The sequence below is a fragment of the Pleurodeles waltl genome, chromosome 2_2 (assembly GCF_031143425.1).
Source record: "Pleurodeles waltl isolate 20211129_DDA chromosome 2_2, aPleWal1.hap1.20221129, whole genome shotgun sequence".
Classification (NCBI taxonomy): Eukaryota; Metazoa; Chordata; class Amphibia; order Caudata; family Salamandridae; genus Pleurodeles; species Pleurodeles waltl.
Window position 1 is genome coordinate 973,648,464 of NC_090439.1, and position 14,381 is coordinate 973,662,844.

Consider the following 14,381-nt stretch of genomic DNA (forward strand, 5'->3'; position numbering starts at 1 on the left):
TCCGGAGTAAATGGGGTTTTATGATGAATGTCCAGGATCTACCATATTTGTGGAAGAAATGCATACTACCATCTTCCTAGAGGATGGTATGGAACATGTTATTTGGGAATAGCCTTCCAAAAATGTATCAGCTGGAAGACTTGAGTAAATTTCCCGAGACAATTAAAATTCAAATGAGACACAAGCGAGAATCAATTTCTAGCATTGTGGGAGACATTTTTGGAGCTATAATTCCTTCAGTAGGAGTAGTTCTGAATTCTATCAAGATACAGAAGTTGTCTTCAATAGTGGATAACATGTTGACGAGTTATTCTAGAGCCATCATTCGTCTAGAAACTGAGTTGGCTGCTACAAGAACTATTGCACTTCAGAACTGCCATGCATTAGACATTCTCTTGGCAAAAGAGGGCAGAGTTTGTAAATTACTTGGTTTAAGTCATTGCTGTGCATATATTCCGGAGATAATTGAGGAGAAATTGGAGAGTTGATTAAAAACGTAAAAAATAACAAACAAGATTTAAAATAACTAACTGAAACTACAGTTTGGGAAAAAGTTGGCAAGGGAATTTCAGCTGTGGGAAATTGGTTTGGCAATGTGGGAAAGGGTATTATGTTAACAATAGTAGCGTGTGTCAATAATTGTGTTTTGTTTAATTGGAATCTGGGGAATATATAAATTGATGAAATGTTTGAAAAGGAGACGACTTGAAACGAACTGGAGAAGATTTGATATACAAATGACTAAATTCTATGGGGAAAATAAAGGGAAAAAGAAAAATAATGCAAAAGTAAATGAGAGAAGATTTTGAATTATTGGGTAATAATAAATACATTTATCCAATCCAAATATACGTTGCGTCCACTGCTGTTAGATGGCAGCTCCTGTCTCTTAGGTCTTTTCCAGAGAGCAAAAAAGCATTAAGCGTCCACAAGATTCCTGGACTTGGGTCTTCGGACAGCCAAGCGTCTCATTACTTAAAGGTGGAAAGCCACTGAATCCCCATCGTACTGGCTTGGAGACGCTCTTTTATGATATGGGCGGAGGTGGAGGGGCCGCACTGCGACGCGAGGATGCTATGGGCTGCGTAAATATCCCCTCTCCACCAGCTGGGATGAGATGGTGACTCATTGCAAGTAGGGGGGACAAGACATAATTGCTGATGATTTAATGCCACCAGGCACCGAGCTAGTGTCCGCTTAGCTAAATTATATGCTGTGTCTACCACCTGGTCACTTATTTGTATGCTTTCTCTCCGGGGCTCCTACTGCTTCTGCTTGATTATTTTTTATCTAATGTTTTTGTATTGCTGCAAATACAAGTGACATTACAGAGATGTTACCATGCTGTGGGTCCCCTGGATTCAAGGGGTGGGCGGGTTGTGAACGGGCTCTAAATTTTGTTACCAGTTCCTCTTGTATCATGTAATTCTTTTTCTCACCACTGTTGCTCCTGAAAATTCATCAATAACATCCTGCATGAAGGACCTTGTTTATACCAGAGCTGAGCTGACCCTAGATTCGCTAGAAGTGGTTCACAGAGCTCACTTAGTCACCTCTTGCATGATGATGTTTTCCAGTACATTCCTCATTCTTTGCCACTTTAAAACAGCTATGTATATTGACCTCGCTACTATCACTTTATTGCACTGAACACATTTTACTGTTTCCCCATCATGTAATTTGAATGTGCAACTTGTAAGATTGCTACCTATGTCTGACAAGTATCAATGCCAACCAAGTCTGTACAGTATAATCTGGAGCTATTTTAAATGGATAAAACCAATAAAAAGATTTAACAAAAAAATGATACTGGAGATTGTTTGATTGTTTTGATTAAACACAGACATATAAGACGTTCTAATCAGCCATTATTGATTCTATAGGCCTATCACTTGTGTTTGAGAGTTATTTTCGTGACATTAGCATTGTTAATCTAGGGAAATAAATTATTAATTCTTCTTAATAAACTGGTGTGGTTATTGTTTGAGGTTCAGAATTCTAAATATATAGATTAATATTGATAATCACATTGCTCATTGATGACATCCCCTCAATTCTTTGTTGCGTCGATCCATTGACCTCTTATGCAAAATCCACTATTCAGTTTAAAGTAATAGCTAGGATTTCGTGGTGCTGCAGCACCAGATAAAATGGCTTCCTCGCCATGAAGCTTGCAAGAGGGCAGCAGCTTTATAAAAGGCGAACCCCAACATCTGGGTTGCCTCAGTGAGCTCACTGTGGATTACGTTACACCAAAGAAGGGTTCAAAAGATGGGCCTTGTGGACAATGAACAATGCAACAAGGAACCACCATGGAGTAGCAACCTGATCATGCTATCAGGTAGAGTTAGCTGTGCTCAGAGCACTGGACGGTGGACGTACTCTGAAGGAGACCAATCGGGACAGATCTGACCAGACATAATGCAGTTACAGGGCTGGAGGAAGGCCCTGCTGCATCCCATATGAAACAGCCCAGGTTTGAGGGATCTCAGCAGGAGAGGACGCTAGTTCGTGATCAAGCATTTCTATACACCAGTTATGGGAAGTCCAGTCAGATAATTCAAAAATCGCAGTTAAGTGATCAATAATATTCCTGCCACTATGCACTCTAGTGGAAGCCGGAGGAAGTATATATTTGACATGCCTGTCCATTAGGGGCAGTTCAGTCAAATTGATGGCATGTTACTTAGCAAGAATGATAGCTCAGGGAGGTACATGCTCACCACTTATGCATATGGTCGTCTGCAGGTCAAGAGTTGCAATCCGACCAAGGCCAATTCTGCCTTGTATCATTTTGAGGATGGTAATTTGAGTGCTATTACACTACATGCTAGAAACACCTATTTACAGTGCTTACAAACAACAGACACACTAAAAAATGCTCCATAAAATAAGCTATTATTCATTCTTGGATGAAGATTAAGTTTGAGTCTTTAAATGTTAATGTCTTATACTAATTTCTGCTACTGCTATAGGTTCACAGCTAATTTACAGCAGCAGGAAGTTCAAGTGTATTCAAGTGAAGAAACCTGTTTTACAACAAACCGATATCAGACGCAGAATCAGCCAGGAAGAATGCACTAGAAACTCATTATGTAGATTGCACACAGATATATTATTTTTCATAAACAGGGTAGGAATACAGCAGATAAAATAAACTTACTAGAAGAGAAGATGGACTATTGCTGTTAGTCAATGGTGACATTCCTGCCCCACTGGATTTCTATATTCGGATTAGGGGCGGGGGTGTGGGGAGATTCAAATTATGTTTTATTGCCACTAGAAAAAGACCAGAGTTCCCTTCATGCAGGTATACCAGAAGGGAAACTCTGGCAACAGTATGCGAGACAATGCCTCTGTGCCTTTATGTATTCCTAAAATGTGGTCAACTGTGACAGGACAAACATCTTTCAGTAAATTATTGAAGCATATGGTCCTATCTTAGCACACTATGGTTACATTGACAATGTGATTTGGACCATCTTTCATCTCAGGCAACATATTTAGACCGATAGATTATTCTGGCCCTCCTGATGTAAACACACACTTTTTAATGCATTTAAAAATATATATATATTACTGCAGGAAGTGCAGCCCACTTGTTTTAATAGAGTATCTGGGAATTATTAAGGCCTATCAAGGAGGTTTCGTAAAATGTCAGGTTTGTATTAATCAAAAGCAACAAGAAGAGGCAGTTAAGTACTTAAAGACCTATGACCTCACTACGTTTAACAAAAAGCGTACAACCCATTTGTTGTCATAACTTTCTCTCCTCCTTGTCTAGAGTAAGTGGTTATTTTCTAATTGTTCTAGCACAAAGATTATTTCAAGTGACAATGTTCTCTATAAATACGTAAAATCACAAGTGTATATTATTACTTAAAATACACCTCTAGTTTTTACCTTTGGTGTAATCGACTATAAATTAGACTACCTAAGAGCTTAACTGAAGTTTCAGGTGCTATGCTGTCCAGAGAAATTATAAATCATAAAACCGATAGACAAAAATGTTATGTAGAAGCATATACGTTATGCAAGCTTCTGGGGTCGGCAATGGCAGAGGAGACAATGTTTTTATTTGTCAATCTCATTATGGATTTACTAATTAAGGAAGGTTACAAGATTGCTCAGATCTTGTATTCCTAACTTTATGCTGGAGTTTGTCAATTAAAGAAACAGCTCAAAGAAACACTTTCACAGTAGATAATTATGAATTTGTCAGCACAGTGACTTAAGCATTGATAGCTCCGATTAACAAGATGGAAATTATGGATGTGATTACGGCTTTACGAGATCAGGATGCATCAGTGGCAGATAGGTTCAGAGATAAATAGTTGTAAGATACAGATGAACACCAAAATAATCCATACTTTATTTTTTGAGAATGCAAGGAGGATAGGGGTCATATTACCATATAAGAAGAATATTGTTAACACCAATAAGGATCCCTCTTTGTGCAGCTATTATCACATTATTAAATTGCACACACGCACAGTTTCACTGAAAAAAAAACAAAGGTTACAGGGACATTATAGTTAGGAAATAGATTTGAGAAAAAAAAAAAAAAACTTAGAAATTCACTAAAAACCCAAAGGTTACAGGGACATTCTAGTTAGGTTCAGATATTGCTCTTTCTGGTGGATACTTTATCTAATCGCAGATTCCTCAACTTCTGAATATCTCTACGTTCCAGATCTGGAAGATTTAAAACAACACTGATCCTGTGTGTTAGTAGGTGGCACTGTGTGGCTCTGTGCTGACTTCTTTCCACCCTGGAAGTGACACAATTAAATGCCAGAGTGTCAACTCTACACGTTGACATCAGCTTCTTTGTTCACTCTGTGTCAGAGGGCAGATGCAGAGCCCAAGAACAATCAACGATGTGGGGGCATGGCATAATTGACAATGATAGCGGATGCGTGAAAGCTCCGCTCCACTTAGGCCCAGTAGATATCCTTTTTATATCACCCTGCCGGGGGTTGGAGACTGTCGCCAGCTACAGGGTGGAACAGGGGCCCATTTGAGAGGTCTTCGGAGCAGATCGGAGCCGCAGAGATCGAGCCGGGAGCACAGACTGCTGGGAGCATAACAGATGGGTGGAGGCATCAGCCGCGGTTGGCGCAGCGTGGCTGGCATGCGCTCAGAGGAGACGACTGGGCCACGAAGGACCTGCACAGCCTGGAGGGCTTAGCGACACCCCACTGAAAGTGGAAGAGCAGCAGGGGCCACGCAACTGGGGAAGTACTGGAAACCCCTAGGGCCCTGTGAAGACTAAACAAGGGAGCGAGGCGGCCCCCTCCACCAACAAAAACGAGGGACGACAGTGGGCCCGAGAGGGACGACTAGCGCTGGAAGGAAAGCTGGGTCGGTTCATCCTGCACCCGTGGCCCACGGTAAAGTGATGAGAAGGATGCCTCTGGGGTGTTGATCGGCCGGATATACAGTGATGGCGCACGCCGGACAGCCCGAGGCACCGTGAGTACAATGTAGCTTCTGATTATGACAAGGCCAGAGTGGAGACCATATGGACTTGGCCCCTGATAAACTCATGATACCACCGCAAACTATTAAAGGGACTTGTGGCGTTTCCTCGCAGGGCATTAGACAGTCCTATTTACATTGGTGGCAATAGGCCGCGCCTACACTCCCCCATCCTTGTATGACATATTGGTGGGGAGTGAGAAGAACATTAGAGAAGGGCCCCATCGGCGACGGCCCACTCTGCAATACTGGGCCCTTCGTTAAGCAGCCCTGCCCTGAGGGAAGGAAAGGTGAGACTGAACAAGGCCACGGGGACTTCCACCAGGCCCCTTTCGAAGACAACACCTGTCATATGGGGTGACTACCAAAAGTCAGAACAGAGCTAAGTCGCAGGGCCGGTGCCGAGTAAGTGACATGGCCCAAGCGTTTATAGTGAACCCCGTCCCGCACTCCTTACAGGCCACACTGGACAAAATTCTGGGAGCCACAGAGGAATCCAAAACAATGCTACAGCGGGAATTTGGCCAGGTGTCAGCAGAACTGGGCCTATTGAGAGCAGACCACCAGAAGCTAGCAGACAGGGTCCTAGGCACTGAAAGTGCGCTCACGGATTTAACACCAGCACATCAGGAAATTAAAGGTACCGTCTTTCAGCTGACCGATCGTATCCAACGACTGGAGCGCCGAGCCGAAGACGCTGTAGGACGAAATCGGAGGAACAATGGGCAAGTTATCGGTCTTCCGGAGGGTGCCAAGGGCAAAGACATGGTGGCCTTTCTGGAAAATGGCTGAGATCAGAGGTCACCCTGGAGCAGCTTACCCCCTTCTTTGCATTGGAAAGGGCACATCGAGTGCTGTTGAGGCTGCTTGCCCCGGGCCGGCCCCCACAGGTGGTGGTGGCTAAGCGGTTGCATTACAGGGACAGGGATGTGCTACTACAGCGCACAAGAGAAGTTGGGCCCTTCCCTGTTGAAATTGGAACAGTAACCCTTTTCCCAGATTTCACGGCAGAGGTACAGAGCAAGCGGGCCTTCCCTGCGCAGCATTGAAGTGAGCACTTCGAGACAAGGGTATTCAGTACTCCCTCCTGTTCCCAGCTAGGCTGAGAGTGATCATAGAGGGGCACACTACCTTTTTTCAAACCCCCGAGGAGGTGTGGGAGTGGCTGGAATCACAAAACAGGTGGGGACCCCCACATCAAAATGGGACTGACGGCACAGCATGGATGCAGGAGAGTGAAGAGACAACGAAACAGGTCCCGTTCGAGCATCGGACTGACCCCAGCACAGAATGAATTAGACAGCAATAACGAAGCCTTCTGAAACTTTGTTTACCTGAATCGTCTCAATTATTTGGCATTAGGACCTTAAACAGACTTTTTTTCAAGTGGGACTTTTCCAGTCATTTGGTAAAATGCTAATGTGTTGCAACCACATTTTGGTCACAAAACATTCCTACATACCTCTGCGATTCGGTATTAGGAAGGGGTGCCCTTAAAATGCCCCTTCCTAATACGGAATCGGTATGTGGTCACAATTCCAATTTACGATTTGGTAACAAGTTACCGAATTGCAAATTGGGATCCATATATACAAAATGCACTTTTGCAATTGCAAAAATGCATGATACATCTGGCCCTGAATCTTGGGAAGGACATGATGCATGCAGGAAAACCCATGCATTTGATTATTATGTTGCATTTGTGTCTTTTATGGCTAGTGTCCTCTGGACTAAAAGAGCCCCCTGTCAAATATACCAAACTGCACTTGCCACTATTCACAATAAATATAAAACTGGTTTTCAGCAGTCTCGCTCAATCAATTAAAACTTTATACGTTTAAAAAAATAAAATTATAAACGTTAAACAGAAGACAAGACAATGATTGTACAATATCAGCAGAAGATACCAGGACACAAGCATGTCATTCAACTGCAGCTGCAGCTCCTTCATTAGGGCAGCGGAGGGTCACCCCACTTCCAGCAGCAGGCGCCGCTGCAAATTCTTTAACAAACGAAAGGAGTGAGGCATTGTGGATGACCAGAATGAGCACTGTGCACTCCCCTCAGTGCGCATGTATGTTTGGCCCAAACACACACATGCACAGTAGGCTCTCTCCAGCCCGCACTCTGTTGCCGGGCTGGAGAGAGCAGGCACAGGATCCCAGTCTGCCTGGGAACACCCTGGCTGGGCGCTCCCAGCAAATCCTGAAGCAGCTCTGAGCAGTGTCAGGATTGGCCGCAGGCCAGGCTGGGAGCCTGTGCATGCAGCGACATGAGAAACAGGAGCGGTGACAGGTCAGGTAAGTTTTTTTTTATTTTTTATTTTTTAATTTAATAAAATGTTACCCTCTCCATACCCCCACCCCTGCGCGCAGCACCTGCCCCACCCCTTGTGAGCGCAGCGAGCCACAACTGTTCATCTGAGAGCATTAGCAGATTTCGAACTAACAGTGTTAATAAGTAAGAGAAAAAGTACTAAACAGTCAACATACACTAACTGTCTGTCAACAATCAATTGTGAACTTAAGGGAAAAGCTTTAAATCAGCAAAAGAAATTAACTGCTTACCACACATTACATTGTAGAGTTCAATATTTTCAAATGGAGGCACTTTGGTCCTGAACTTAAACGTAGGGCCATAACCTACAAATACAGTCTTTAAAAAAAAAAGTAGAAAGCAGATTATAAGAAAATATCCCATCTGCTGAGAAGTATCTTTATATTTCTTTTTGTGTTGTAAAGGTACCTGCATGCTGGTGATCTTATTGTCATATCCATGATCACCTTGGAAATAGCATTTTCCAACAGGCTTTTTATCCACTGGTTTCCTGTATTAAATTAAAACAATAACAAGGAGACATTTTTAATAATAATAAATATCCAGTTGCACTCATTTTAGAACTTGCACAAGATTGTCCAGTTTATACATCTACACTTAAATACTGCATGTCCAAATCCATGCCTGAGGCATGGTGATTATACACTTTAGAAGTGCATCTGTCATGAAAATGTCTACCATTTTCCACAATGGACTCAGTAGAAAACTCGAACATCAGCATTCTTTACCACCAACATTAACCATAGGAAGTGAGACTTCTCTAGTAAGGTACGTAATGTTTAAAATGCAGTGTTTACCACGATGGATGTTACTCTGTGAGTCTTTAAAATGCAGGTAAATACAAGGGCCCTTTTTAAACATTTTATTACACAACATTTACAACACAAGCATTTTTTAAATTACATTTTTATGTCACTTAAAAGAAAGGGGTTTTAAGGGATGGTGTATTACAGATCGGGTCGCTAGAGAGGGGTGAAGGGTTTTTAGGGTTCAAAGGCGGATAGTAATAAAGGAGAGTGGGAGTTTTTTACATTTCAGGGTGGGTAGTGGTTAAGTGTTTTAAGGTTAAGGATGTCCTATAACCGTTATGCCATCACTGGTGACATCTCAAATGACATCATCCATGACATCACTGATAACATTGTCCAAGCTTTTTTTTGTACTCCTTATCTATAAACTAGTAAGGCATTAGAGGCAGAAATTAAGTACAAACCAGTTTGGCCTGTCTCCTGATTCGAAAACCTGCAACCAGTGACGCATCCGACAGGGACCAGCGACCTCTGAAGCCTCATAGGACTGCCCTGGACTAAAGGACCAAGAAACTCCCATGAGCAGCGGCTCTGCTCAACACCAGTAACTTCTTTGCAACAAAGAAGCAACATTCAAAGACTTCAAGTTTCCTGCCGGAAGAGTGAGACTTCAAACTCTGCACCCGAAGCCCCCGGCTCGAGATCCTGAGAACAAACACCACAGGGAGGACTCCCTGGCGACTGTGAGCCCGTGAGTAGCTGGAGACGACCCCCCTTGATCCCACACATGCCATAGTATAGACAGCTTTTATCTGTATCAAACCCCTCAAAGTCACTGAACCTACATGGAGAAATAAAGTTGATATGAGTAGAAAAGTGAGTACTGTAAATTGTTTACTCTATTGAACAAGTTTATTCTTCTCTACAATGTTTCAGCCCATGAAACTCTCATGAGAAATACACCACAGAGTATTAAAAAGTATTTACTAAAAACAGTGTACACTCTATGCAACACGTGTCACAAAACAACACTAGTCTCTTAAAGTAGCCAAGGTCTGAAGGTGCTAAAGACCATACTACCTGCAGCCTTCACACTGTGGTGAAAACGTTACTGATAGCCCATCTTGTGCAGGAAAAGAAGCACATGTGCATAGGTTAGTATGTTACGAAGAAAGTGTCATGCTGAGACAATTCTGTCTAATAACCCAGGCTGCTTACTATACTTACTATCTACTACGCAGAAACTCTGCCCTATTGGAAACTTTTTCTGCACAACCAAAAAAAGAATTTCTACATAACTCATCCTAGACATTGCCCACTGTGAACATATCTCCAATCACCTACGAGACCTCCACTGGGTTCCCTTTGCGGAAAGATTTAACTTCATGCTCCTCGTCTACACTTACAAGGCCCTCCACTACCTAAAACCCGCCTACCCAACCACTGCACCACCTTCTACTCCCCCACCAGACCTCTCCACTCCGTTCAACAAGCACTAGCCACCATACCCCACATTCGGAAGGCCTCGGATGGTGGAAACACCCTTTCCCTGCACCTTAGGCAGTCACCATTGCTATCTCAATTCAGGAAGGACCTTAAAACCTGGCTATTCAACTAAAATTCAGAGGACACAACCCCTTAGCACCTTGAGACCCTTACGGGTGAGTAGTTGTGCTTTATAAACCTTGATCTGATTTGTGTGAAACATACTAGACACAACTCATCCACTGTCATTTGCACACAGAGTTACTCTTCAATGTAAAGATTTATACCATGGTCAATACCTCTACACACATATGATGCATTAGAAGCACATGTGTGTTGATACACACTCTCATTAGATGGACACAGGATATACAAAATAAGACTGAAAAGTAATATAGTAAGCTATCCACCAATATGTAAACAATAAAACAAACTAACACTCATTGAATGATCTAATCAGTGATGTAATCAATTATGTAATTTTAGATATAAATGCTGTAATAGAACATGTCGTAAGATATGTGAGGTCATAAGCAGTGCATGTCGAGCGCAAGTTAAAAAGTATAGTTAGCTCTGCTAACTATAACTGGTGAATTTATGTCACTGTCATTCATCTAACTAGGTTACTATAACCTTTGTTTAAAATACATACATATACATATATATATATATATATATATATATATATATATATATATATATATATGGAAAATGTCACTTACCCAGTGTACATCTGTTAGAGGCATGAGACGCTGCAGATTCACATGCTGTGCATTATCCTTCCATCTAGTGTTGGGCTCGGAGTGTTACAAGTTGTTTTTCTTCGAAGAAGTATTTTCGAGTCACGGGACCGAGTGACTCCTCCCTTTCGGCTCCATTGCGCATGGGAGTCGAATCCATCTTAGATTGTTTTCTTTCTGCCATCGGGTTCGGACGTGTTCCTCTTCGCTCCGTATTTCGAATCGGTAAAGTGTGAATCTGCAGCGTCTAATGCCACGAACAGATGTACACTGGGTAAGTGACATTTTCCGGCCGGTGGCATGTGTAGCTGCAAATACACATGCTGTGCATAGACTACTACACAGTTATCTCCCCAAAAAGCAGTGGTTTAGCCTGTAGGAGTTGAAGTTGTCTGAAATAATGTTCTTAATACAGCCTGTCCTAATGTGGCTTGTTGTGTTGCTAACACGTCTACACAGTAATGCTTAGTAAATGTATGTGGCGTAGACCAGGTGGCTGCCTTACAAATTTCTGTCATTGGTATATTCCCCAGAAAAGCAATTGTGGCGCCTTTCTTTCTAGTGGAATGTGCATCTTGGTGAAATAGGTAATTCTCTTTTTGCTTTAATGTAGCAAGTTTGAATACATTTAACAATCCATCTGGCAATGCCTTGCTTGGATATAGGGTTACCTGCATGAGGTTTTTGGAAAGCTACAAACAATTGTTTTGTTTTACAAAATTGTTTCGTTCTGTCAATGTAATACATTAGTGCTCTTTTTATGTCTAATGCATGCAAGGCCCTTTCAGCTACTGAGTCTGGTTGTGGAAAGAAGACTGGGAGTTCCACAGTTTGGTTTAGATGGAATGGTGATTATGACCTTTGGTAAGAATTTTGGATTTGTACGGAGAACTACTTTATGTTTATGTATTTGTATAAAGGGTTCTTGAATAGTAAATGCTTGTATTTCACTCACTCTTCTAAGTGATGTGATAGCTATTAGAAAGGCTACTTTCCAAGTCAGATATTGAATTTGACAAGAATGCATGGGTTCGAATGGTGGGCGACAAAGCAAAAACAACAAGTGATGGACGGAATGCTGAACATTGTCAAACACTCACCCCCAGTCATAGATCTGGGTTTAATCCATCGTTTTTTTGCTTACCATGCCACCCCAGTTTGGACCCAGCCATATGCAAATCAGTCTTGACCCTGTGCCTCATGGGAACAGTCCAGACCGAACTGCCAAGCCAGGTCTTCACTGGACCGGAAACAAGCATCCTGGGACCGGTTTCGGGGTTTCACCCCTCATCAGCCAGGCTAGCTTGAATCCAGTGGCATGGGAAACACGGGACCCACGTCTGGGCATACCCTTCCCACTTAGGGCGACAAAGCAAAAACAACAAGTGATGGACGGAATGCTGAACATTGTCAAACACTCACCCCCAGTCATAGATCTGGGTTTAATCCATCGTTTTTTTGCTTACCATGCCACCCCAGTTTGGACCAAGCCATATGCAAATGGTGGGCCCATGAGTTGTGTTAATACAATATTAAGGTTCCTCTATAAATGCTTTAATGGACTGGGATTCTAAAAAGTGATGTTGTATGTGTAATCTGCAGATAGGCAGATATTGCAGTGAGATGGATCTTAATGGAAGAGAATGCTAGATTAGACTTTTGTAAGTGTAATAAATAGTTTACAATGTCCTTTGTGGAGGAATGTAGTGGTTGAATTTGATTAGTGTGGCAGTAGCAAACGAATCTCTTCCATTTGTTTGCGTAACAATGTCTTGTTGTAGGTTTTCTGGCTTGTCTAATGACCTCCATACACTCTTGTGTAAGATTTAAATGTCCGAATTCTAAGACTTCAGGAGCCAGATTGCTAGATTGAGCGATGCTGGATTTGGGTGTCTCATCTGTTGTTTGTGTTGCGTTAACAGATCTGGTCTGTTTGGTAGTTTGATGTGGGGTACTACTGATAAGTCCAACAGTGTTGTGTGCCATGGTTGGCGAGCCCAGGTTGGTGCTATGAGTATTAGTTTGAGTTTGTTTTGAATTAGTTTGCTGATCAGATAAGGAATGAGTGGGAGAGGGGGAAAAGCGTAAGCAAATATCCCTGACCAACTGATCCATAGTGCATTGCCCTTGGACTGAGGGTGTGGGTACCTGGACGCGAAGTTTTGGCATTTTGCATTTTCTTTTGTTGCGAATAGGTCTGTGTTTGGTGTTCCCCAGCGGTGGAAGTGATCCTGTAGGATCTGGGGATGTATTTCCCATTCGTGAGTTTGCTGGTGATCTCGACTGAGATTGTCGGCTAACTGATTCGGAATGCCTGGTATGTATTGTGCTATTAGGTGAATGTGGTTGTGAATTGCCCAATGCCGAATCTTTTGTGCTAAGAGACAAAGTTGTGGCGAGTGTGTCCCCCCTTGTTTGTTGAGATAGTACATTTTTGTCATATTGTCTGTCTTGACAAGAATGTGTTTGTTGGCTACTAGTGGTTGAAACGCTTTTAATGCTAAAAAAACCGCTAGCAGTTCCAAGTGATTTATGTGAAGTTGTTTTTGTTGATTGTCCCATTGACCCTGTATGCTGTGACTGTTGAGGTGTGCTCCCCACCCCACCATGGAAGCATCTGTTGTGAGAACAGCTTGAGGCACTGGGCCTTGGAATGGCCGCCCTTTGTTTAAATTTATAGGCTTCCACCACTAAAGCGAGGAGTGTGTTTGGCGGCCTATCAACACTAGATCTTGAAGTTGATCCTGTGCTTGTGTCCATTGTTTTGCTAGGCACTGTTGTAAGGGCCGCATGTGTAATCTTGCATTTGGGACAATGGCTATGCATGAGGACATCATGCCTTGTAGTTTCATTACAAACCTTACCGTGTAGTGTTGGTTCTGTTGTATGCTTGATCTTACATTTTGGAACGATTGGACTCTTTGTGGACTTGGAGTGGCAATTGCCCTTTGTATCTTGAGTGTTGCTCCCAAGTATTGTTGTATTTGGGATGGTTGCAGATGTGATTTCTGGTCATTTATAGAGAACCCCAGTTTGTGTAGAGTTTCTATGACGTATTGCGTGTGAAGAAGACACTGTTGTTGAGTGTTGGTTTTTATTAGCCAGTCATCTAAATATGGGAATACGTGCATGTGCTGTCTTCCTTATGTGAGCGGCTACTACTGCTAGGCATTTTGTGAATACCCTTGGGGCTGTTGTTATTCCGAACGGTAGCACTTTGAATTGATAGTATATGCCGTGCATTACAAACCTTAAGTATTTTCTGTGAGAAGGATGGATGGGTATGTGGAAATACGCATCCTTGAGATCCAATGTTGTCATGTATTCCTCCTTTTTTAATAAGGGAACTACGTCTTGAAGTGTTACCATGTGGAAGTGGTCTGATTTGATGAAGAGATTCAGTGTTCTGTGATCTAAGATAGGTCATAACGTTTTGTCCTTTTTTGGAATCAGGAAATATAGTGAGTAGACGCCTGTTCCTTTTTGATGATTGGGTACGAGCTCTATTGCTTGTTTTTGTAGTAGGGCTTGGACCTCTATTTGTAATAGCTCTAAGTGTTGTTGGGACAGTCTGTGCATTTTGGGTGGC

General features: G+C 42.5%; 1 protein-coding gene across 12 annotated transcripts in view; it reads right to left on the reverse strand.

Moving 5' to 3' along the window:
• The window catches only part of ENPP2 (ectonucleotide pyrophosphatase/phosphodiesterase 2), a 636,665-nt gene that overhangs the window by 115,556 nt on the left and 506,728 nt on the right, over positions 1-14,381 (reverse strand). For all 12 annotated transcript variants that reach the window (XM_069220669.1, XM_069220667.1, XM_069220665.1 and 9 more), the window contains exons 16-17: positions 8,227-8,308; positions 8,049-8,136 (exon numbers count right to left, since the gene is read on the reverse strand). In XM_069220669.1, the coding sequence (XP_069076770.1) occupies positions 8,049-8,136; positions 8,227-8,308 (170 nt within the window). The remainder of the gene's footprint in view (positions 1-8,048; positions 8,137-8,226; positions 8,309-14,381) is intronic.